The sequence below is a fragment of the Eutrema salsugineum genome, unplaced genomic scaffold (genome assembly GCF_000478725.1).
Source record: "Eutrema salsugineum unplaced genomic scaffold, Eutsalg1_0 scaffold_3, whole genome shotgun sequence".
NCBI classification, from domain to species: Eukaryota; Viridiplantae; Streptophyta; class Magnoliopsida; order Brassicales; family Brassicaceae; genus Eutrema; species Eutrema salsugineum.
The window spans coordinates 4,893,507-4,918,513 of NW_006256756.1; the positions used below are offsets into that span (position 1 = coordinate 4,893,507).

At 31.2% G+C, this 25,007-nt stretch overlaps 1 protein-coding gene and 2 long non-coding RNA genes across 5 annotated transcripts; 2 read left to right on the forward strand and 1 right to left on the reverse strand.

Annotated features, from left to right (window-relative positions):
- Window positions 1–4,267: 4,267 nt before the first annotated feature.
- LOC112085204 lies at window positions 4,268–7,039 on the reverse strand. The gene is made up of 4 exons (XR_002898764.1): window positions 6,924–7,039; window positions 5,553–6,403; window positions 5,062–5,465; window positions 4,268–4,892 (listed from the first exon to the last, which is right to left on the reverse strand). It is a non-coding gene; the product is annotated as an uncharacterized LOC112085204 (long non-coding RNA).
- A 2,541-nt stretch (window positions 7,040–9,580) lies between these two features.
- LOC18014824 lies at window positions 9,581–10,729 on the forward strand. 2 transcript variants are annotated; one of them, XR_002898768.1, is made up of 4 exons: window positions 9,581–9,708; window positions 9,884–10,074; window positions 10,161–10,200; window positions 10,298–10,690. It is a non-coding gene; the product is annotated as an uncharacterized LOC18014824 (long non-coding RNA). The 2 variants fall into 2 exon arrangements; XR_002898769.1 differs by lacking the exon at window positions 10,161–10,200 and having other exon boundaries at window positions 10,298–10,729.
- Window positions 10,730–11,093: 364 nt separating this feature from the next.
- Window positions 11,094–14,859, forward strand: LOC18014825. Of its 2 annotated transcripts, XR_002898715.1 has the most exons (4): window positions 11,094–11,985; window positions 12,128–12,653; window positions 14,047–14,054; window positions 14,565–14,859. XR_002898715.1 is itself a non-coding variant. In XM_024154023.1 (3 exons), exons 1-2 carry the CDS (start codon window positions 11,399–11,401, stop codon window positions 12,606–12,608), a joined length of 1,068 nt encoding a protein of 355 aa, XP_024009791.1. In that variant the 5' UTR covers window positions 11,094–11,398; the 3' UTR covers window positions 12,609–12,653; window positions 14,565–14,859. The 2 variants fall into 2 exon arrangements, 1 of the variants encoding a protein (XP_024009791.1); XM_024154023.1 differs by lacking the exon at window positions 14,047–14,054.
- The last annotated feature ends 10,148 nt before the right edge of the window (window positions 14,860–25,007 follow it).

Genomic DNA, 25,007 nt, shown 5'->3' on the forward strand with positions numbered 1-25,007 from the left:
TAATATTCAGCTATTGTTTTGGTTTTAAATTTAAAGTTGTTATTAATCTCAAAGCAAACATTTTATTTATTAGTTTATTTTTAAATCAATATATCGAAATAAAAAGTTTTATTGGTTAAACAAGAGAAGAAAAAAAAATTAAAATTTGATAATATTTAGTCATTTTTAAAGAACACATATTTTTATCATTTTTATTAAGTATTTATTTATTTTGATAATATTTATTGATTTTTAAAAATTAACTTTATTATATTAAAGCATGTATGAACTAGAATTTCCTTTTTAAAAATTAAATTTTTATTTCAGATTGTGAGAAAAGAACACGAAATGGATAGCATATGAACATGAAGATAAATTAACTTCAATATTACTATTTTTTTTTTTGCTATGTAAATTTTTTTAAATTTTGTGCTAGTTGAATGCTACTTGAATGCTTTTTAAATCTTTGCTATTTGTAACTTTTGCTATGATGATACATTTTAATTATCTATGTTATCTCATTATAATTTTAAAAATTTGAATGTTTTTTTTTAAATCAACAAAACCGGATATCCGATCAGATATCCGTAAATATTTAGTTCAAACCGGATATCCGGAAAATGATGAAAAAAAATTATTATTCTTTTTTAAAATATGTTTCTTATCAGGAGATCGGATATCGGTCTCCGGATATCCGGAGTTTCCGGAATTGGATTCGGGTAGTAAAATTTATTATCCGGAGGATACGGGATGCGGATCTGGATACCTTGAAAAGTCTGGATATCCGGCTCCCTTTCACACTTATATAATTGGAATAAAAATGAAAATGATGAAAAAAATTATCTTCTTGATTTAAAAAGTGAATGTATAATATTTTATCATCATGTCAATACTATGTTCAAAAAGTTGCATTTGATTAATTTGTTAGTTGGTTTGGGTATATTAACTTATAAGTGTTTGACTAATAATATGTTTTTAAAATATGATATACTGTATATGATTCAAAACAAAACTGTTAAAACCTCATAATTTACATAATATTTTAATATAGTTTTAAAACATTAATATATAAAATTTATGTTTTTAATAAATATAATTGATTGAATATAATTTTTATCAACAAAATACCCACGTGTAGCGTGGACACAAAATCTAGCATATTCATTCAAACATATTACATCTTTTAATAAGCCCGAATATGCTAGCCTACTCTCGCAGCGCTAACCAACTGTCATCCACGACCTTGACCAGTAGCTTTCGTCTCTTCTCCGAGTAACAGATGCACGCATTAAATCAAACAAAAGTCATCTACGCTCACAACTCACCTATAGGTAGTTTTCATCTCCAGATCTCCTATAACAGAATCGCTTATTTCATTATAGTTCGGATAGATGTAAAACTCTCACAACACTAAGTATCTAGATCAAATTCTAAGTTGCCAACAAAGGATCATGCATTAAGAATAAGAATAATCGAAGAACACTTAGAAGATTATAAACCATAAATCTAACGATTCATGGATAAAGACACATGAAATTCATTTTGAAAAAAATTATTTTATACCCAAATGAGAAACTACTCAAACATAGTGTATGTAAACATCACATAGTATTTAGAATTGCTGGAAATTAAAAAAAAAAAGAAAAAAACAGGATAATAATGAAAAAAAAGAGGTGGCTATAGAGGCTTGATGGTGCTCTCTAATAACACCGTATTTTGACCACTTTTATGGATCGTTTTGAAATATTTTTTTTATGTTTTTAATTGCTTTCAAGTACTTTTATTATGTTTTTTTAGTATTTGTAGTTCCAAGACTCTTTTCAGAAAACTTAGGGAAAAGCTTAACAAAATGGATAGAAGACCAGATTTTCAGCTTAGAGTCAAACCGTCAGAAGCTCACCCCCGATTGAAGGCCTTCTCACCATCTAATTCAGTTCAAATTTGGAGATCTCAAAGATGGAAGTATCAGCTTTCCAGCACACTTTATAGCTTGGCAATCCAACGGGGTAATCAAAAGATACGCAAAGAGCAAGATGTCCCGTAAACCAGCCGGCAAGCGTTTCCACCCGCGGCCAATAGCCCATTCCCCGCGGTCACGCACATCCTGACCGCGGCCAACCATCCATTCCCCGCGGTCACGCACTTCCCGTTCGCGGCCAACCATCCATTCCCCGCGGTCACGCACATCTCGATCGCGGCCAACCAACTCCGAGTTCGAAGGCCCATTTCTGAAGCCCATATCATTTTCCCACCCTCAATTCTGAAACCCTAGACACCAGAGAGTATTAGAGACTATAAATACTTATCATTTAGGTCATTTTTAAAGAGAGAAGAGGAGAGACGAAATACTTTAGAAGAACTTTACTTTAAGCTTTTGTTTTTAGGTTTTAGGGAGAGAAAGATTTGTCTCTTGAACACTTGTTCTTTTTTTTCAATTTTGGTTTCTGTTCTACTTTTTAATACTATGTTTTTGATTTCGTTCATCATGTCTGAGTAGTTTTATTGTTGGGTCTAAGGGATTTTCGATGGGGATACATATGTTCGATGAGGATTCCATGAGCTATTGAAGCCGAATCTTAGAACTTTTTCTTCTGAATTTACTTTTACTGCATGAGAGTAGCGTCATGAACTACAATCTGATCCAGATGCTTGGTGACACGAAAGTTTTCATCCGGTGTCAGATCTAGTTTGGGAGAGCAAAACAAACATAGGAGTGGAAACCTACCTATGGGTGATTTGTGAATGCTGATGAGTCTTAAACATAATACATCTTTTCTCTTCGAGGGCCAGAGTGGAAACCTACTGGTCAGGGTTGAGAGAGATAGTTGTCTATGATCATGACAGTGGCGTATTCATACGTCCGTGACTCTAGTTCGAAAAGTTTAAGCTAAGATCTTATCAAATTTACTCTCTAGCAATGTTTTGAATCGTTCATACCCCTGAGAAAACTTCCCTGAAACCCAGCGCCTCTTTTCTATAGATTTACACCGATTTTCATTCAAGTTTTAGTCTAGTATTTTCATTCTCTTAATCGATTTTCATTTAAGCAATTAGGTTTAGCCGTTTTTCTCGTTTTTAGTCGATTTCATTAAGTTTAGCTATTAGGTCATTTTAATTACCGTATTTTCTCGTTAAGATTAGTTTTTACGTTTAAAGACACCACCAAAACCCTCAAAAAAACCGTCTGGTTCTAGACTTCCTTACTTTATATTTCTTTCGAAGGCTTTTGCAGGAAATATCTTCATTCCTTGTGGATTCGATCCCTAAGTTCTACAATCGATCAGCTGTGCACTTGCGGCTATTGATTTCATTTAGGGTAAAACTTGACAACCCTCATGACATGACATATCACTCTTCTTGGCGCTCGTCTTCTAAGACGGCTTCTCTCGACTTGTGGTAAAAAATCGAGCACTCACCTTTAGAACGACCTAAACAAGGAATTTATAGCTTCTGGAGTTATCTTGGATACTTAGGGCGCCTTCGAACATAAGTGATGGGATTGACTTGGGCATGAAACGGGTCTCTCAGGTGCGAAAATATGTCAGCCATGGTCGTAAGAGCTGAACCCGCGACGGATGATGGTCTAACCGTGGTCGCGACAACTGCTCTGCTCCGAGACTGCATCATCTATCTTTAGTGCATCAGGAATATCAGAAGATCTAACCGTTGTATTGTCTCCGTACCAATTGCATTTAAAATTTAGTTGTCTCCTATATGTTGACTCAAATTTTGGAGATGATCGGACGTGAAAAGATCTTCATTTGTTGTCATACTTCTGACGGTCTGAATTTATCCAAAATCGTTTTTGCACATTTTTGGTCCAAGTTTTCTGAAAAATATTTTAAAACTCTAAGACCTTGAAATCACTTAAAAACATTGAAAACATAGTTAAAACACCTGCATAAGATATTATAATGATCCATAAAAATAATCAAAATCAGGCATTATCAGGCTCAGTCACTGAATCTAAATTATCATGCATAAACAAAACATATATTTTAGGAATCTTGCATCCAGTTTTGGAAACACTTCCCTGAAAATGTCATTTACTTGTGTGATTGGATCATTGTCCCAAATTGGATCTGTTTTGGTAAAGGATGAAGTTTGAGTCTCGATGTCATTTGGGGTTGGAGTCTCGATGACTTTTAGGGTTTGAGTCTCGACAACATTTTCTATCAGCAAAAATTAAACATTTTTTAGGAAACGTTTCATAAATCTTATTGAGGACAGACATCATACCTCATCATCATCATATATAGCTTGTACAAGTCAGAAATCTTACCTCTTCATTAAAAACTTGTTCTTGAGGCTTCTGATTGGGGAGTTGAATATTATGACTGTGTATCTGAAACCATTTTAAATTAACATTCTCTTCCTTTACAATTTTTGGAAGGTCAGTTAATATTTTAGGAAGGCTTTCCTAAATTAAGAGGATGCCTTTTTAGATTAGAGAGAAAGCATAGGACTTACCTCTACATCGAAAATATTTTCTTGAGGGGTCAGATTTGGGAGTTGAACATCAATTAACATTTTAAACATTTTTCAAAGCATCTCTGTGTGTCTTTTACAGTTTTCGTAAGGTTTCTGGAATATTTTAAGAAAACTTTCCTGAATTAGAAAAATGCTTTCCTAAATTATGGAGAAGGCATAGAGCTTACATCATTACGAAAACCGTGTTCTAGAGGGGTCGGACTAGGGAGTTGAACACCATCACTGTGTATCTGCAAACATGTTAAATTAACATTTTAAACATTTTCAAGGTATATTTGCGGGTCCTTTACAATTTTAGGTAGGTTTTGAATGTTTTTTAGGATAGCTTTCCTGAATTATTAGAATGCTTTATCTCTTCATTGAAACCGTGTTCTGGAATAATATCTCTGCGAGGAGATTTACCAATGGAAGTGTTCTGATCACTACAAGAAAAGTTGTATATAGCCACAATTAATTTTGTGGCACACACCTCAAATTAACCAAATATCTGTCATAGACTGCAAGAACAAATCAAAACAAACCAAATATTGCTGAACAAAACAAATCCATATTAAAAACAAAACTAAACAAAGCAAAAGAAAACTAGCTTACTTGGTTGATTCCCATCTTGTCATCTATGTTGGAAAAGCGGTAACTGATATCATTTAGTCCATTTTGAACTATTTTGTAGAGATTGTTTAGCTTTGTCATGAGTGTTCATCAGATGGTTCTGCTTCTATAGCAGATGTTCCAGCTCCCACAGCAGATGTTCCTACTCTCGCATTAGATGTTCCTGCTCCCACAGCAGATGTTCTAACCGGAAAGATTGCTGAGCTATATGATCCATTGCCTCTATAATGTCAACTGTTTCTTTTTCCTAGTCCTTTTTTGTCATCTTGTAACCCTTGGTTACAATGTCCACAAGCGTATTAAGATATTCATCAGGTTTGTCATCTAAAAAACACAGTGGTTTCAAGATCATCTTCTATAGATGGTAAGACACATACAACTTTAAGCTGCACAAGTCAAAACAAATTCTTAATTTAGTAATGCCATCCTAAATAAGAAAATATACTCTGAGAATCAAAGATTAGGAAACTTACATCGCAAAGCATCTCTATGCTCCTAACTTGGCGACTTGAAGGAGACATCAGATGAATTTTTTTTTCTCGCATAGGAAATTCGTTGGTTGCTCCATAGCGTTGAGTGAGCTGAATTCATTTTGAAGCTGTGGACTTGATTCCAAATCTACTATCGAGAAACCTGAAGATCATACTTGTTCCTCGCCAGCCATGATGGAACAGTCTTTTGAACTGAGTCAAGCAAAATCATGTATGAGTCTCTCCCCCATGGATAACTCAACAGCAACTCCAAATTCTGTGCTCTCTTGAAAAGCTTCTTAGGGAAACGATATGTAGCATACTTTGGAAGAAGTAGAGTCTTGATCAGAATCAACATGGCGAGAGAGAACCTCTCGCCCTTGTTATCTTCAGTGCATGCAGTCTTTTTTAGCACTTCTAGCAGCTCCACATGTGTATGGTTATCCATGTATCCCTAATCATACTGTAAATCTGATGACTCGTCCTCTTCTTCTTCGTTCTCTTCCCACTCAGAACACTTTAATAGAGAATTTAATAGGTTTTGCTCCGTAGTGGAACCCCATCTCCTTCTCTTTGACGGTTTTGATAGATCTAGTCAGCAAGCAGTGCACCATTTCCCTTGATATCATCATGGAATCTCTTAAACCAAGCTTTAATATCGGTCCCACGAAGGTGTTCCTTTCTCTTTGAAACTCTGCAATGCTGAGCCTTTGTCAATTTTTTTGAGTATCTTAAACGAAGCAACTGATTGACTGTCTGCCCTGGTTCTTGATTCGGCTCCTCTCTTATCTGGAAATGGAGTTGAGGCATCGCAAGATTTGGGAAAGGGGAAACAAATCTATGGATAATACTTCCTGAAATTTAGAAAACACCATCTCAATCTCAAATTGGTGCTTTTAGGAATGCCTTTCTAAATCACTTAGAAATTATTACATACAAAATGCTTTGGTGACAAACCAAACAATCACATACAAAATACTTCCTAAAATGCTTTCGGGTTTATGAAAACCATTCAGGAAGGCATTTCTATATTATAACAAATTATTCCTGAATACTAGGGACGCCTTTTGGGATTGACAATGCGGACTTAGATTTCAAATTTTGGACAATCTCTAGTTTGCAAACAGTTCAAAAGTGATTTTAAGATGCAAAATCACGCCTAAAAGAAGGTTTACCTAAATCACCCAGAAATGTGACTAAAAATGCACAAATCAAATATGAACAGAGAAATAGCTTTGGTACAAAACAATCATCAGACAAGTTACAAATCCAGCCATCTTGAGCACAAAAGATTTCAAAACCCCCAAATTTTGAGATTTAAATTTAGGTTTTTGGAAAACTGTTTGTAGGAAACAAAGAGACGTAGCAAATTACTTTGAATTACAAATTAAAGATTCACCCACTCCAATGAAGATTCCGTCAAATCTAGACAAAGTTACAGCAAATGTGAAGTTGAGAGGCGATCGATGAAAGTTTTTAAAAGATTTTTGATTTTCCAAGAAAGAAATGAAAATAGAATTAGAGCTTGGTTATTCACATTTTTTTTTGTTTGATGAATGTTATATTTGTCCTTGTGGAAATTAAGAGCTTTTGTTGAAAAGTATAAATTTCTAGGGATATTTTTGAGATTTATCCTTATTGATTAGAGGATATTTTTTTTAAGGTTAAAGAGTTCGTTGAGAAATTAAAATAGCTATATTCTGTTTGTTAGAACATGTACATCAGTGAATTTCTTTATAGGGTTCTTAGAAATTTTTTAATAATTTTTTTTATCAAAAAATAGTTAAGAATTCTTCCTTTTTTCTTCCTTCATTGATGAACCTCATTAGAGTTTTTAACAATTTAAAATTAATAATTTATGGTTAATTAGAAAATAAAATAAGAAAACATAAGAACTTACTGTGGTTTTCCTGACAAAGAAACATCACAGGAGTGAAAGTGGTATCAAGCTAAATGTATATATTAACTTTTTCGATAGGATACACGGCTAGGTGTCCTTGTCAGAGAACAACCAAGAAGAGAATAGAGACTCATGTTTCTCAAGTCATGTAACTAAATCAGAACATGAAGCGTTCGTTAAGAAATGATTACCAGCTCAGGGGTTGGCTTTTCAGGTAATGGCTTTGCAGCTTTGAAAAGAAAGAAAGTTTGAAGATAAAATTAAACACAAGTAAAAGCTGGATCCAAAGGTAACAAAAAGGTGAGGAAAACAAGAGTTACATGCACGACTGAAAGTTCTTGTTGAAACTACCAGTCTCCTTGAAGAGCTGCTCAAAATGAGGCTTACAGTACAACACACCTTCCATTGATGAATAATTACTCAGCTATAAGAACCAAAAAACCATCAAGTACATATTTTTACTTGAAAGTCTTTATATCCTAGATAAAACTCATCATCAATCCCTTCAATAGTTTCACAGAACTAATAACTATACTCAGGAATTGTTTTTGGAAAATTAATCATTCAAGCTCCATTAGTGAAACTTAAAACTCAGAATGTAGATATCCAGGAATTGATCAAACAGAGTGATGAGGGAAAGAAAAAGAGGTCTTATGTCTGCTGCGGGAAAGAAAGAATTGAATACAGAATAAAAACATCAGTGTAGATAGGGAAAATCACAATTTTAAGTTCTTAATTATGTCTTCTTCTTCTGTTTTCTGATGCATACTTTCTAATAAATCACAATCTAGTCAAAACCAGCTAACTAATACACTAAAGCTATGGTTGCTCTTTATCACTGAGAGAAGCAGCTTACATTATCTGCCATGGAGATCTCTCGCCTACGATGATTCAGACTTGGACGGCGGAGGCGTCTGTGTCTGCTGCGAGAGCGGTGGAAATTTGGAAATCAGAGGAGAGGAAGAAAACGGTTTGAAGCAACGACATCAGAGGAGAAGCACGGAGAAACGAAGATCCACAGATTTTGTCCGTAAAAACTTGAAACCATTCACGGGTTGACACGTTTCCTAAGAAATTATTAAAAGACGGGTTCATAAGACCACTTCCATCCTCATACAGAAGAGTTCTTAGATCACGTGTTCAACGCTGAGTGCTTAAATGGATTCTTGAGTTTTTTTCTTAAAAAAAATATAAATAATTAGTTAAATTAAACATCGATGCTTGTTTAAGCGTTTTAGGATGCAGTGCTTAGCAGACACGTGTCAAAAAATTAAAAGATCATAGGTGTGAAACCAAAATATTTTCTCTCTCTCACGACCAAAACATTTTTTCTCTCTCCAAAACCAAATTATTTTCTCTCTCTTAACTTTAGATTTATTATTAAATATTTTTTAAGCACTCTAATTTAAAATCTAGCATTGAACATGCTCTTATATTTTAAATTAATAATAAAAAAAAACAATGAAAAGATAACATACTGGTTCTAACACCATTATTATCGCTATATATCCTTTTGAGTATCTTAAACAATTTTATATTATTAAAATGAGTCATCACATGTTGAATACGTTTCTTATAATCCCCATTTAAAAAAGGTCACTTGATAATTTTAGTGGGTCCTATATGCTTTATATTATTTTTAATGGTAAAAAATACTAAGAGACCCTATAAAAACTAGCGATAATTATGCTCTAAAGTCCTTGTATAAGAGCTTCGTGTAAGAAAGTATATATAAATGTGGCGTATTTTTATTGGTTGAATTTTTTTGAGATGTTCTCTCTCCTTCTTTTCTCTCTTCTCTCTTTCTTTTTAAATGATTTTTTTTTTCATTTTTGGAGATTTTCTCTCCTCTCTCCCATCTCAAAAATTTATTATTAAATTTTTTTTTAACAATTCATGGGAGAGTTCTGTGAACGCTAGGATCATGGGGTTTATAAGTGAGGTTCATAACCCTTATTTGATTTAAAATAAATGAAAAAGCCCAAAATTGTTATGAGCCGCCTCTTCAGGAAGGATTTTTAGAGACGGTTTTAAGAGGGGTTCATAAACACGTGGCTCAATCTTATTCGTCGGTGTTAAAAAATTGTCGGGCATTTTTTTCTGCAAACTTCTTCGACCATATCGACTTCTTTCATTTCTCTATACTTCGTTTTTTCTTCGACACCGGCGATTTCCACTGCGTAAACCCAGAATCGTCGAGACCTGATCCTCCGTTTGAAAGCGAGATCGATTCCGGTGTATGGAGTCGCGTCTTTGAAGGTATGTCCTCGGCTCGATTGATTTGTGTTAATTTTTGGGTGAACGGGAATGAAATTAGGATTCCATCTTCTCTCTCGACGATTCTCCTTCGACTTGATCGCCTTCGGAAATCACTCTGACATTTTCTTCTCACAATTTTTGGTTGACGTTTTTGCTCTCTTATGGCGACTTTCAGATAGAGCAAATCGGAGTGATGGAAGAGAAATAATGGTGGTGGCGACGAGCCTAGCTTCGCTTCTGGAGAAGCTCAAAGTGGAGGAGCCATACCTTCCACCGCGAAATTGGGAATCCTTACATTCTGAGAGCGGCTGATTCTTTCCTCAAACTCGTGCTTCTGCTTCTCCTTCGTCTTCTTCCTCTGTCTCTGTAAGTTTAGTGCCACAAACGAATTATCGCTTTTCATTTATGTTTGTGTTAAAATTGAGAGCTTTTATATATCTGTTTTTTCCTAGTAACTGCGTGGCTTGGATCGGAAACCAAATAGGGGATTTGGTAAAGTATCAGTTTTGGTGATTGAGTTTTATTAGGATCAATCTAAGTAACTGAGACTACTTCTCACATTTTTCAGAAATTTTGTTGCTTGTAATAGGAATCAAGCTTGGTTAGGTTGGCGTTGAATGCTCTGCAAGGTGTTGAGTCTTCTCTTATTAGCATAGGGAAGCTTTCTTCTATTATGGTCCGAGCCAGCTGACAGGACCACTAACAAAATTCCGAGCTTATGGCATCGGTTGTCAAGCACTGATGCATTGGGACAGATTCTTAGAAACATAGGCTGCTTTGGTTCTTTGGTCTTTCTTCTCCGTAAGTTCATAGACCATTTCACAAGCTTGAATTTGTGTATGGAAAATGAAGTTCCGTAAGTTCATAGACCATTTCATAGACCATGGTTCCTCTTGGTTAGGCTGCCTTACAAATGTCGTTCATCCAAAGATAACCTTATTGGAAGTTTTGTTACATACTACATAGTTACGAACACAGATCTTGGTGCTATATTAAATTACTTAATAGAAGTTCTGTTTATATAGACAACTTTGCAAATATCGGCGGTTTCATATCAGGATTCCTTGAAGAGTTAATGTGTATCCCAACAGGTAACATGTTTGTTTGATTAAGATTTTTGCATGTCTAATATCAATTATAAACCCCACATGAGAAGTTCACCATTGAAAGAGTAAAACTAGGTGGAGTTCTAAATTTTTTATTTCTGAAAATTTTAATAATAAAATATTATGGATGAACTCCATGAGGAGTTCACTATTGTGGATGCTCTTAGCTAAGAGACGGATTCTTTTCTTTTATTTTTTAACAAAATTACCTAGAATATTGGTCCAAAAACCTGTTATGAATCTCCAATGTACTTTGACCAAAAAAAAAAAAACCTTCAATGTACATGGTCTTATATTTGCGTGTATTTCGTTTGTTTGACTCGTTCACTCTAAGAAAAAAATACAAATCAGAACCAAAAATTTTGTAGACTGACACAAATCATGGCATCAAGAGAGGATTGAAGTATAGTTATCAAACAAAGTACACATAAACAAAGTGATACACACAAAAGCACAATCACAGAGATAGAGAGAGAAATAGAGACCACTCGTCTTCACGCCTCTCTCTCTTTCCCGGCAATTTCACTTTACCTTTCTCTCTAAGCAAAAACCCTTCATGTGACCATTTCCCTTTCCTCTCCTCCATGCATCACTACTCCGCCGCCGTCTCCGGCGAACTTATTAAATCACCTCCCTCAACTGCACCTCTCCAACCACTTTTTGACCTCATCACAAACGTCCTCTCTCTCCTCCTCCTCTCTTCCCTCAACGTCCGTTCCTTCATCGGAAAATGGCAAATTCTCCACTCAAAACTCTTCTCCCTCAACACCTCTCTCTCCTCCTTATCTGAATCTTCTCACTGGTCTCAGAACCCTCTGCTCCACACTCTCCTCCCTTCTCTCCTATCTAATCTCCAACACCTTAAATCTCTTTCTCACCAATGCTCATCCGCTTCTTTCTCCGGCGGAAAACTCCTCATGCAAAGCGACCTCGACATCGCTTCTTCCTCCCTCTCAACTCACATCAGTGACCTCGGCCTTCTCCTCAGACCTCGGCCTTCCTCCCTCTCAGCACACCGCCGGAAGTATAAGCAACATCGCCACCGTGGAAGATATAAGAACGATGCTCGCGGAGGAAGGAGCCGTACCGGTTCTTCTCCCTCTCTTAACCTCCGGTTCAACGTCGTTACAGGAAAAGGCGGCAAACTTCATCTCCTTACTCTCATCCTCTGGTGAGTATTTCAGAGATTTGATTCTTAGAGAGAGGGGATTGCAGATTCTGATTCATTTGGTTCAGGAATCGTCGAATCCAGATACAATTGAGCACGCTTTGATTGCTCTCACTCAATTATCCGCCATGCATTCGATCTCTAGGGTTCTATCGTCGTCGACGGGATTCATAATCCAATTAGGAGAATTCGTCAAGCACGGAAATGTGATCCTGCAACAGATCTCAGCTTCTTTCTTAGTGAGATTAACAATCAGCGATGGAAACAAACGAGCGATCGCCGATTGTTTAGGTTCGTTGATAAGGTTAATGGAGTCGCCGAAGCCGATGGGGTTACAAGATGCGGCGACGGAAGCGGCGAAATCGTTGCTCACCGTTAGATCGAATCGCAAAGAGCTGATGAGAGACGAGAAGAGCGTGATTCGATTGGTGCAAATGCTCGATCCGAGGAACGATAAGATGGTTTCGAAAGAGTTTCCGGTGATGATTGTGGCGGCGATTCTCTCAGGGGGAAGCCATGCGGCGAGGAAGAAGTTTATGAGTTTAGGAGCTGATCTTCATTTTCAATCTCTGGATGAAATGGAAGTTCCCGGCGCCAAAAAGACGTCAGAGACTCGCCGCCGGTAATCGGCTCAAGAGTATCTTCGCCAGAGCATGGAAAGATCACTAAAGGTGCGTTATTTTTTTTCTTGATTGGTTAGATGGTCATTTTCATAATTTGATAATTTCTAGGAGGAAAAGGCTAAATTACCCCTCTGATTTAGAACAATTCTTTGGTTTTTGGTTCACCCCTCTTCTATTATAACCAATCAAAATATGTATTTAAAGTGAATTAAAAAAAATAAAAACAAAAATAAAATAGAAAAACAAATTAATAATAAAAAAATCAAAATTTAATTTTTAAATTTTAAACCATAATCCTATACCCTAAACCATAATATATAAATTAAAAAAAAACTAAACCCTAACTCGTAAACCCAAATATTTATTTTTAAATATTTAGAAATAAAAACTAAACCCTAAACCCTAAACCAAATATTAATTTTTTAAAAAAATAAAAAATAAAAACTAAATCCTAAACTCTAATCCCTAAATCCAAATATTAATTTTAATAATATATATTTGGATTTAGGGTTTAGAATTTAATGTTTATTTTTTATTATTAAAATTAATGTTTGGGTTTAGAGATTAGAGTTTAGGATTTAGTTTTTATTTTTTAATTTTTTAAAAAAATTTAATATTATGCTTGCGTTCACTATTTTAATTTAGGGTTTAGTTTTTTCATATTAGAAAAGAAAATTTAAAATATGTTATTTGATAAATTACTTTAATTAATTTTATTATTTAGCTGATTTTTATTGGTTAAAATAAGAAAGAGTAAATAAAAGAATAATTTTAATAACAAAATCAAATTATTTCATTTGAATAATATTAAATTTTTAATTTTGTGTTATAAAAAGTCAACTTACCTTAATTGTTTTATGAAGATAATATTCATTTATTTTAAATCTTAAATAACATGTGTTTGATTGGTTAGAAAACAAATGGGTGAATGAAGAGGTTCACCCCTTCAAGAACTGTTCTCTCTGTGACGAGTGGACTAGAATTTGATGTCTTTTTGGAGTCCACAGCTTTTTTTTAAGAGAAAATTAGAAATTTAGGACAATTTTCTAAACCATTTGTCCTTTTAAGATTTAAATGCTTAGACATTGTCCCTTTAAGATTTATTTTAATTAAAACCCAAAATTACCTTTAATTTTTTCATTCTAGTATTTTTTGTTTAGTTTTTTAAAATTCTGCAATATTTTGAAACCTTATTCGCCGGGATTGAAGACGACTTCGAAATTCTAAGGTTTTGAATCACGCATATGTATATGTATACGACCCGTTGACACATATATATATATATAAATACCCTTATTTGTTCTGCATTTCTTTTTTTGTGTGTGCTGCCACTTTTATTTTGGCGTGAAATGACTAAGTTCCTCTCTGTGTAAACTGTTTCTTCTTTGTTTTGGAAAGCCATATCACCAACGCTCACCAGTTGTTCAACCATTTGTCCCAGTGACCAGTGTGAGTAGGCTTTCCGATTGTTGTTATTCATTTATTTTGAGGTTCTCATTGTCATAACAGAGAGATGTTTTCTCTGAGATTTCTCGAGCTCAACTAAGCTCACCCACTCCATAACTATTGCTACAGAATCTGTAAACTCCTAATACTTGTCTTTTATGGATTTGCATTAGGTTTTAATCATATATAATCTTACTCTGCCAAGGTTTTGCTTTATGAACATGAGACTTTATGCATATTCTTATTAGAAACAAGATTTGTCATCACTATTTTCTTGATTAGTATAGCTTGTAGGATTGTAATCAAGTAACTAGAGTGGGAATCAGCTGACACGTGGGATAATGTGTTCACGTTCTTCTTTATATATAGTGCTCCATGCAAACAAATTAAATATGTTTATTATTAATGTATTATTATTCTACTTCTCTGTTCAGTCCAAGTTGAGAAGTTAAAATGTGTCTGATGTGTGTTTGAATTGCAGACGTGTGTTTGAATTGTGTGTTTGAATTGCAGGAGCAACTAGAGAAGAAGAAAGCATAGTAAGCAGAGAAGATGAAGAATAAGGTTGCAGTGATTCACAAGAAAGCCAAAGAGAGGAGAAGATATTCTTCAAGCAGAAGAAACTACTGCTAAATACAGAGCCACTGGAATTGCAAATAGAATTTCAAGAGTTATCAATTGTAAAGTCTAAAGATTCTTTCTTATGTCTTCGATGGCTTGTAATCGTGTTTGTGAACTGTTCTTGTGTGTAAAGACTACATAGTGAAAATTTTTTCCATTCTTTTACTTATACAATTTTCTAAAGCATTGTCAAATCATAAATAGGAGACTTTTTTGGTGATCAGGATTAAGTTGAAGTCCAGATCACCTGCATCACAGTTCCTGTGTTTGATAACAGATATGTTTGATACTGGATATGTGGATTTAAAGTCGTAGGAACATAAGATAACTATGTACATATACTTTCTATTTCTAATGTTTATGGAAATTACTGAGCTGAGTGAGCTCCATTTGTTTGGTATTATTGTATTAAGATTTGAAGCTAGCCGATTTGTTGAAGAAGAGATTGTCTTTCATCAAAGTGTGAGAAGATAGCGAAAAGAGCAAAGCAGAAAAGAAAAAAACGTTGTGGAAAAGAAAAAAAATGGAAATAAAAAAGAAAGTAAATATTTGGAAAATATTTAGTTTGGTGGATAAGCACATGAAAACTAGATTTTCTCAGATTCTGTTAACGACTTAATAGAATACATGTTCTACATTACGTTGAATTAAGAATGATTACTAGAATACACATTCTAGTTAAATATAGAACGTAATGAAAAGTATAGAAAATGTATTCCAGAAGCTGTAGAACGATGAAGAGTCTATAGAATACATATTCTATACGGCTAATAGAATGAAGAAGAACATGTAGAACATCGATTCTAGGTTTTGTAGATTGTATAGAAATGTCTAGAAAACATATTCTATAAAACCGTAGAATCTAGAATACGTTTTCTAGGTGTTGTAGAAAATAATTTTTAAAAATTAAAAACTTTCCATAAGTAATTTTTGATAATTAGTTTATTTCCTTATTTGGTATTTTGGAATTTTTTATAAAAAATTAAGCATTAAATTTGAATTCTGAAATTAATGTAATCCTTAATTTAAGGGTAATTAAGTCCAAAAGTGACAAAAGTCCAAAAAATCTTATAAGGACAATTGTTTGCAAAATGTGTCCTAAATTTACAATTCTCCCTTTTTTTAATTGAATATATACTTAATTGAATTGATTAGAGAAATACAGATGGGAAGATACTCCATAATTTAAGGTTCCCTTTGAAAACGTAGTCTCGAGGGCTATATAATAAAGGTTAGGTTATATAATAAGGTTATACTTCTTTAGTCGACCAAAAAAAATAAAAAAACATATATATATATAATAAGGTTGGCCGGCCTAAAGTGATTTGACACCTAAAGCGTACTATAAAAATGATGCTCTTAATCGAAAAAAAAAAATTTAAGCTTAAAATAGATTTTTTAAGTCCAAATTAATTTTTTAAGCTTAAGATCGATTTGTTTTAAGCTCAGAATCGATTTTTTGAAACTCAGAATCGATTTTTTATAACCAAAACAATTTTTAAAAGCCAAAATTGATTTTTTTTAAGCCCAAAATCGATTTTTATAAGCCAAAACCAATTTTTTGAAGCCCAAAATCGAATTTTTTAAGCTAGAATCGATTTTTCTTTTAAATATTTGATGGGAATAATGACTCTTATTTATAGGCAATTTTTTCTTCCTATTTTTTCTGTTTGGTTGATGTGGGACAAACTTATTTACACACACTTATAAAAACTAGCGCTGGCAAAAATGTTTTATAAGTTAAAACATAAACATTTAAGGCAGATATGTTTCTTAAAATAATAACACAATTACATGAAAAAAATATTATAACAATGTTAGAAATTTGACAAACCCAAAAAAAAATGAAGAAATACAACATTGTCCATTATGAATGTATTCTTTTAACTTTCTTTTTCCCTCGCTAGAATCTTTCTCCATCTTTTATAAGTATGTAAATTTCATTTTTTTTTTAACGTATTTGATTTTTTTCTTCTTCTTTATTATTATTATGTTCTCCAACTATTCTTCTTTTTCTTTCTTTTTTGGTTCCTCTTTTGTCTTTCTTTTTCAGTTTTTCTTTTTCATCGGTTCTTCAACCTCAACTTCTTCTACTTCACATTCTATTTTTTATTCTTTATTTATTGTTTATCACCTCCCTCCTATATTTTGTTTTCGTTTAGTCTCATTCACCTTCTTATTCTACTTATGTTTTTAATTCTCTTTTTTGATGTCATCTTTTTCATCGTCATAGTCTTCATCTACTTCCTCATTTTAATCTTTAAGTTTTTTTTTTCATTGCCTTTTCCTTATTATTTTGATCAACTTCTTGTTCCCTCTCATTCTTTATCATCTTCATAATCTCCGACTTTTTATTCTTCCTTTTGACTTCTTCTTCTTCTTCCGAAGTTTATTTATCTCATCTTCGCCTTCTTCCTCAGCATATTCAATTTTATATCAAATCTTCTATTATGTTTTCCATCACTCTCTCTCTCTCTCCCCTTCTCTCTTACTATATATCTCTCTTTCTTTCTAATTTAGATCTCTTTTGGATATTGCCCGAGAATCTTCAGCATTTCTTATTTTTTCACTTTCATGAAAGATATATTTCACAATAGATAGGTTGAGTATTGTTTTTTTTTCAACTTCTTCTTCTTCTCTTTTTTGTTCACTTAGTTTATCTTCAACATCATTTCTACCACAATTTCTTTGTACCTTATGTACCTTTCCTCCGGCATCATTTCAAATTGGGTTTGGAACCAGTTATAATATTTTTGAATTCAACATCCATGAATTCAACAGCACCATGGAACCATCAAGTTATCTTCTTTCGTTTGTTTGAATACTGTCTCTGATTCTTTATTCTTCCTATATGTTTCGATTCATTATTCTTTGTAGAACAAGACTATACAATCACTAAATTAGGTATAAAATTAAAATCACATTTAACTTAAAACTCTCCTTCAGATGGTGAGTATACATGTCTCTTAAACTAAAGGGACAAAAGCTTGCAAAATTAAAGATTAAAAAAAAACTGATAGAACAGAGTTATCATACCAAGAAGAAGTTTTGACCCAGCTTATAATAATTATTCTTTGTTTTTTTTTTACCAAAATTATTTTTGTTTGTCGTCTTCAATCACTTATATGATCACACTAAAATTGAATTAAACCTAAACAAAAACAAAGAAGATGAATCAAGCAAACCTTCTCGGAAGACAAAAAAGCCTAAATTTGGGAGCTGTATCTACGACAAAAAAAAGTAAGGTCCCATAATCGGATTTCACTCTCCTGAACCAGGATGACAATAATAAAACAAAAAAATTGAAATCTTTATACAGATATTTTTTTACTACTCCATTCATTCTCTGAACAATCCAAAATATTAATAGTAAGTTTGATTAAAAAAAACACAAATAATGAAAACAACGCAAGGTTATCCTCACCTCTTTCCGTAAACACTGCCGGAATATTTCGCTTCACACGCCCCTATTCTTTTCTAGTCGCTGATGTTAAACCGTAATTTAATAAGGATATATCTCAGCATATATAAATACATACAATTATAATTTCTGAAATTAACCATATACTCAAATACCAAAAATAAAGAACTAACGATACTTTGTAAATCTTCATCTATGATGACTGATACAAAGAATACGAAGAACACCTTTGTAAATCTCAGCATATAAACTCAAAGAAAACTAAGGGTACAAATCAACATATATAAACGAAAAGAATATAAAGAACACTTTTGTAAATCTCCTATCTATGATGACCGGCCTACCTCGATTTAAAAATTTTGTTCTCCACATTTTAGCCCAAGGAAAATCGCAATATTAGATCTAAAAACTATCAGTATTAAAACTTTCGTACGAAAAAACACCTGAAATTCAAACATAGAAAAAAATATATTTTAAAATGAAAACACATGAATACTCAAAAGTGACCGATTATGTGCGATTAATGACATATAGATCTAATTGATTTAGATCTAATTTAACCGATTTGTCCCAGAAAAAACATCACATCGATTAAAAGTATATATGACTTCTTTACTAAATCCAATCCAAACGATAATATAGATAAAGCAACCTATAATCTTTAGGAACGAATGAATATTGCAGCTTAAAATTCACATCTGTAATGATGTCACATGAATATATCGATAGAAGCAACCTATCTATTCCTAGGTTGCAGCTTGTCATTATAGATGTGAGTTTCTTCTGCCAAGGCATCAATATAAAGTATCGAAAGGATTTTTGATTGGATATAACCCGCTTCTGATTCAGTTGCGGTGAATAAAATAATTTTCACTTGCGACTAAATGCAAAAACACGATATTAGGGTTCGCTAAGTTATAAAAGTATAATTTAGTAAACTAAATCATGAAATTAATGGATTATAAAGCATAAAAAACCCAATGGTCGGTACAATTATTATATGATATAAAAATTTTATTTTAAACCAATTAAAAGATATTAATTGATTTTTAAGGAGAGGTAAAGGATAATTAGCCACTTTAAAATTGAAGGAGAGAGCTTAAAACTAAAAATTTATTTCGCTTATAATATATATGATTTGTTTGGGCTTTTTTTGGTTACACCTAAAATAATATCTTTTGAGCTGTCCTGAAGCCATTGCTTCACGGACTTTAGCTTTGGGTCGGCCCTTCTTATATCAATGTTTTCAGATTGGTAAATTCGAGGTCAAGATATGTATGTTAATTAGAAATCCGATATCCCATCCGGATAATGTCAAAACATGTTAATTATAAATCTGGTGAAACCCCAAAAATCTTAGCGAACCCTTAAGTCAATTACATGTTTTATTTATCAGTAAATCTTGCAAACTATATCTTGGATTTATGTTGAGATAAAAATCATATTTCTTTAATTGAATTATGGATATAATATTTAATTATATATAACTATTATGTGTGCTTAAACTGGCTAGGCTAGGTTGACAAAAAAAAAAAAAAAAAAGCTCTGGCTAGGCTCATATCATGTGGAGTCTGGGGTCGGTCGGTTCAATGTATTTGGGTCAATTTTTCAATGGTCAAATTGGGTTTATTGGAATATGTTAGAAGTGGGTAATTAATTTCTTAAATTACAGGTATGAAGAATGTAAATGTGGAGGACCTGGAAAGTGTGTTTTCTACTTTTGACTGAAAGCAAAGATTCCAATCATACACTCTCACATCGACCCACAATTTTTCTTTTTTCAAGTATGAAAATATAATATTTAATTATTTATAACTATTATGAAAGTCATGGATGCAGGTTTTATCGAGTATCCTCTTTCTGCTAATTTTTTTTTTTCAGTTTCTCCTTTAAAATGATCTCAACGTCTAAACTTATATGGCTGAGGTTTTTTTTTTTTTCTCACATCTATTTTGTGTTTATATGTAAATGACTCTTGAATTTTTGATCTGTAAGAGTACTACATGTTGTTAGCTGCTGACTATTTTATGTGCCAATAAGTGTCTATTTGACAGGTTTTTATTTATTATATTATTTATGAAGTGGTTAGTTTTGTGGTTTAAAATTCACTTTTTGTTGTGTTTTGGTGAAGTTAAAGTAAATTATTATTATGCCATTAATGAAAATTTCTATTCTGATTGGTAGTTTTGATTATTTTACTATAAAAAATAAAATCTAATTAAAAAAATATTCATTAAAATCTACCAATGTGGACGAAAGCCATAACTGAAAAGAAAAAATCCAATACCATTTTTTGGTCGATAATAAAATGTATACTTAGCATCTGACTGAATAAAAAATATACTAACACAAGTTGTGTTCGTTAATAACCTAAATTCTTATCTCATAGGTAGGCGGTTGTAGGAGGTTCGAATCCCTTAACTTGATTCAATGTGTTTTAGTACTTTGTTTTTTTCAGAATTTTATGATACTCCTCTTCTCTCAATCGATTTATCTTATATAATTAATATGAGTTCAAAAATAAAATATGATATTTTTGTTCATTTTAAACTAAAACGGAAATTTTCTTCATTGTAAACTATTAAATTTTTGATAAACAGAATGATAATATCGTATCGATGTTTATTTATCTTATTTAACTTATCTAGGTTTCGAAAAATAGAAATATGACATTTTTGTTTGTTTTAAACTAAAACAAAAATTTTCTTTATTGTAAATAATTAAATCGTTGATAAATGGAATGATCTATGTTTATCGACATAAATATATAAAAATAGATTTTGATTAATTAAAGAAGAATATTTTGTTATATTGATATTTATCCTAATTAAAAATATGGAAATATTGATATTTTTTGTTTTTTTTAAATCAAAATAAAAAATTTTCTCATCATAATTAATGAATTCAATCTTTAATAAATGATCTGATAATATTGTATTTATGTTTATCGGCTTAAATTTAAAAGAAAAATGCGTTTCTGTTAATTAAAGAAAATGATTTGGTAATATCGATATTTATTATAGTTAAAAAATGGAAAAACTCTAAACCCTAAACACCTTTTCATATAGATAGTTTATGTCTCTTTTCATATTCATTACATGTTCTCTTTTTCTGTTTTGGTTTTAAGGTATAATAACTGAGTTTCATCTATGTTTTAGTTTAGATTACAATGTTTTTTTTCTCGAAACGATAGATCTCTATTCTTTGTTATTATATCTTTGTTTTTGTTGTACTTGCTATGAAATTGATCTTTTGATTGGTATATGGATGAAATAAATAGAAGAAATAGCAAATATTGGGAGCAAATAATAATTCAATGTGGACTTGTGGCGCATCCTTTCCATATTCATTGCATAGTAGTCTTTTGGTTTTTCTGTTTCCGTTCTTAGTCGATTTTTTTGTTACGTGTACTTTTCTTTTTCAAGGGTTCTAAGAAAAGGCTAGAAGATGAGGAAGACCAAATAGAAGAAGCAGACGATGAGGAGAAACCAGAAGAATTAGATCAATCACTCACATAACAAAAATCAATCTTAACTCTGTTAATATTTATTGATATCACCAACAAAACTGGTATGCCTTTGAATTGTGTATCTTTTATTTCTTATTCTAACTACTACGATTGACTTCGTTTTCTTTGACGATCTAATTATTTTTCTTTGCTTTTTTTAAGATATAAAATCGGTATGGCAAGGTAACTCAATATTCCTTTCATATTCATTCCGTATAGTAAATTTTTTTGTTTTTTGGTTTTTGTTCTACAATTTAGTCGAATTCTTTTCTTTATGTGGTTCTTAAGGGTTCTTAATGAACGTCAAGAGTTGAGGTATTGCTTTAAAACTCTTAATTGTTAGTTTGTCTATTTATATTTTCTGTCGCTTTGTTTTTCTTCTAATTGTTTTTTAGATCATATAAAAACATGCAGTATAATTATTATAAAAAAGGAAACCCACCTAAACCCTAGGATGATTTTCTTATAAATACTTTGCTCTCTTTCTCATATTCATTACGTGTTAGTTTTCGATTTTGTTCTAGGGTGTAACAGATTTTCTTTTATGTTCATTAATATTATTAGTGCATATCTGTATCTCTATGGTATTATATGTTTCTAATTGATATGTTTGATTTAATGGTGCTGAATTTGTAGTTCTGATTTTTTCATTCTCTATTTCCTTAGGTCACAGCAATCATGGTTTATAGGCGAGTGGATAGAATTGGTCCGGTGAAGAAACTTTCGGAAGGTTGATGTCTTTATAGTTCTTTTAACTCATTCGTTTATTTTGTTTTGATTTGTGATCTTTCTATTCAACTAAGACACATTGGTTTAATGGTTTAAAATGTTGGTTTTTTATGGTCGAACATTTTTTCCCTTTTATTGTTAGATTTTCTATTTATTTTATGGTTTTCAGATTGTATTCTATTTGATCTCTCAGTGAATTATTAGGACATATTTGGAACAGCACAAACGTTCAAACGACGTTAACATTATCTCATGCGACTGTTTGTTTACTAATCAAGGCGCAACGATGACACAATCATCAAAGTCTCTTCTTGGTATGATCTGTTATGTTTTCTTTGAATTTATTCACTTCTTTAACTATTATTTTGATAAAAAAAATATACAATCAATTATATTTACTAATATATTATTTTATGTATATTAACAAAACTAATAATATATCTAAAACAATTTGCAGTTTTAATCTTAAAAATGATATCTAATTTGTGAGGTTTCATAGTTTTATTATATATATATTTGGAAAACTTATAATTTGATATAATATTTATATTTTAGTATACTAAAACTAACTAAAATGTAACACAATAATCAAATGCTATTTAATAATCATAATAATGATACAAATATCAAAAATTATACTTCAGCTCTTCAAATAAATAAAAAGTATTGTTTTCCAACATTTTAGTTTCATCATCGATATATTTTAAAAATAATACAGATACAAATTATTTTACTTTCTTAACCCCCATCAGATGCCATGTTACTCCAAAGATCTTCCTCAGATATCTCGGTCTCCTTTGCCTTAATGATGGAACCTCTTTCTCTATTCTCAGCGCTTAATTTATCAAAATTGTGGAGTATTAATAACTTGACATGTTTCTCAGATTGCTTGGAATTTATCATTCTTCTCAAATCCCGTGTCCAAACTTTGGAGATTTACGGTCTCTTTTTCAACATTAAAATGGCTTGTAGTGGCTTTGTCAATATCTCTTTTCATCATACTCTTTATTTAGCTAATATTTAAACAGATAGTTAAGCCAAATTGGTTCTTTTACATTATAATGACTCTTTCTTTAGTGAAAGCTAACTCTATTCTTTTTCTCTTTTGAATTGAAATAGTTGCATACACATAAAAACTTAAAATTTATTATAATTATGTGAAAATTTTTGAATGTTTTACCATTTTAGTTGTTCTGAATTATTTTATATAATTGAAACACCTAATTTAAATGTAAAATATTCCTACTTTAATGCTAATTATTTTAGTTTTTATTATTAATATAAAATCTTTAATAATTTTTAAAATAATAATAGAATTTAGAAATTTTTAATGTTAAGGTGGACAAATGAAGTTTTTATACAAAATTTCTTTATTCAGCAATAATATTAGAATTTGTAAAATTTCTTAATTTTGAATGTTGATGTGAACTAATAAAATTATCTTTTTAAATCTCATGTATACACCCTGAAAACTTATAAGCTATTGTTGATTTAAATACACTGAAAAACTAGATTTTGCATCCACGCTATGCGTAGATTTTTTATTGATAAAAAATATATGCAATCAATTATGTTTATTAATTTATAAATTTTCTATTTTAGTGTTTTAATAATATATTAAAAATATTTTGATGTTAATCTAATAATTTTATGTAAATTATGAAATTTTAACGGTTTTGTTTTGAATCTATATACAGTATATCATATTTAAAAAACGTATTATTTTGTCAAACACTTATAAGTTAATATACCCAAACCAAATAATTTTTTTACAAATTAATCAAATGCTATGTTTTAAACATAGTATTGATATGGTGATAAATATTATACATTCATTCTTTAAATCATGAAGATAGTTTTTCATCATTTTCACTTTTATTCCAATTATATATATATATATATATATATATGTTCTTTTAAAATAATAAAATTTAAATTTAATCTTTTTTTTCTCTTATTTAACCAATAATTTTTTTTATATATTAATTAAAAAAACTATTAAAAAAATGCTTGCTTTGAGATTTAAATTTGAAATAAAAAAAAATAGTTGAATATGAAATGAATAAAATCACAAAAAATTTGTGAATTAAATATATCTTTTTCAATTTGTTGTGTAAAATTTTAAACAATTTTTAATGATTATACGTCATCTCTTCTAATAAGAATTAAAAAAAAATTATCATGTTAATTTTTATTCTTGTTATATCGGTCTTTACAATGAATATATCATATTTAGTTATTTTAATGATTTTGGTATGAATATATTCAGTTTCATCATATTTATATAATTATAATTAAGTAGGTAAAATTGGTATAATTTAATACATACAAATTTAGAAAAATGAAATAACAAATTGAACAACACAAAACTAAGAACCTCTACATTAATCTATTGCAATTCCAAGTCGAATATACAAAATGTAATTTTTTTGATCATTTTCACATAATATATTACATGAGTTTATGTGGATATATGTTTTTCATATGTGAATATAAATCATAATTACTAGTTATTTAAAATTTGACGTGAAAAACTTTAAAATCAAGTAACTTAAACTTGTATAAGTAGCATATATGTTTTTGTAGATAATAAATTAAATTTTTAACTTAAACAGTGATAATGGAGATCTTAATATCGTGTATTTTTTTTTTGTTCATAGAATTTTTTTTTACTTTT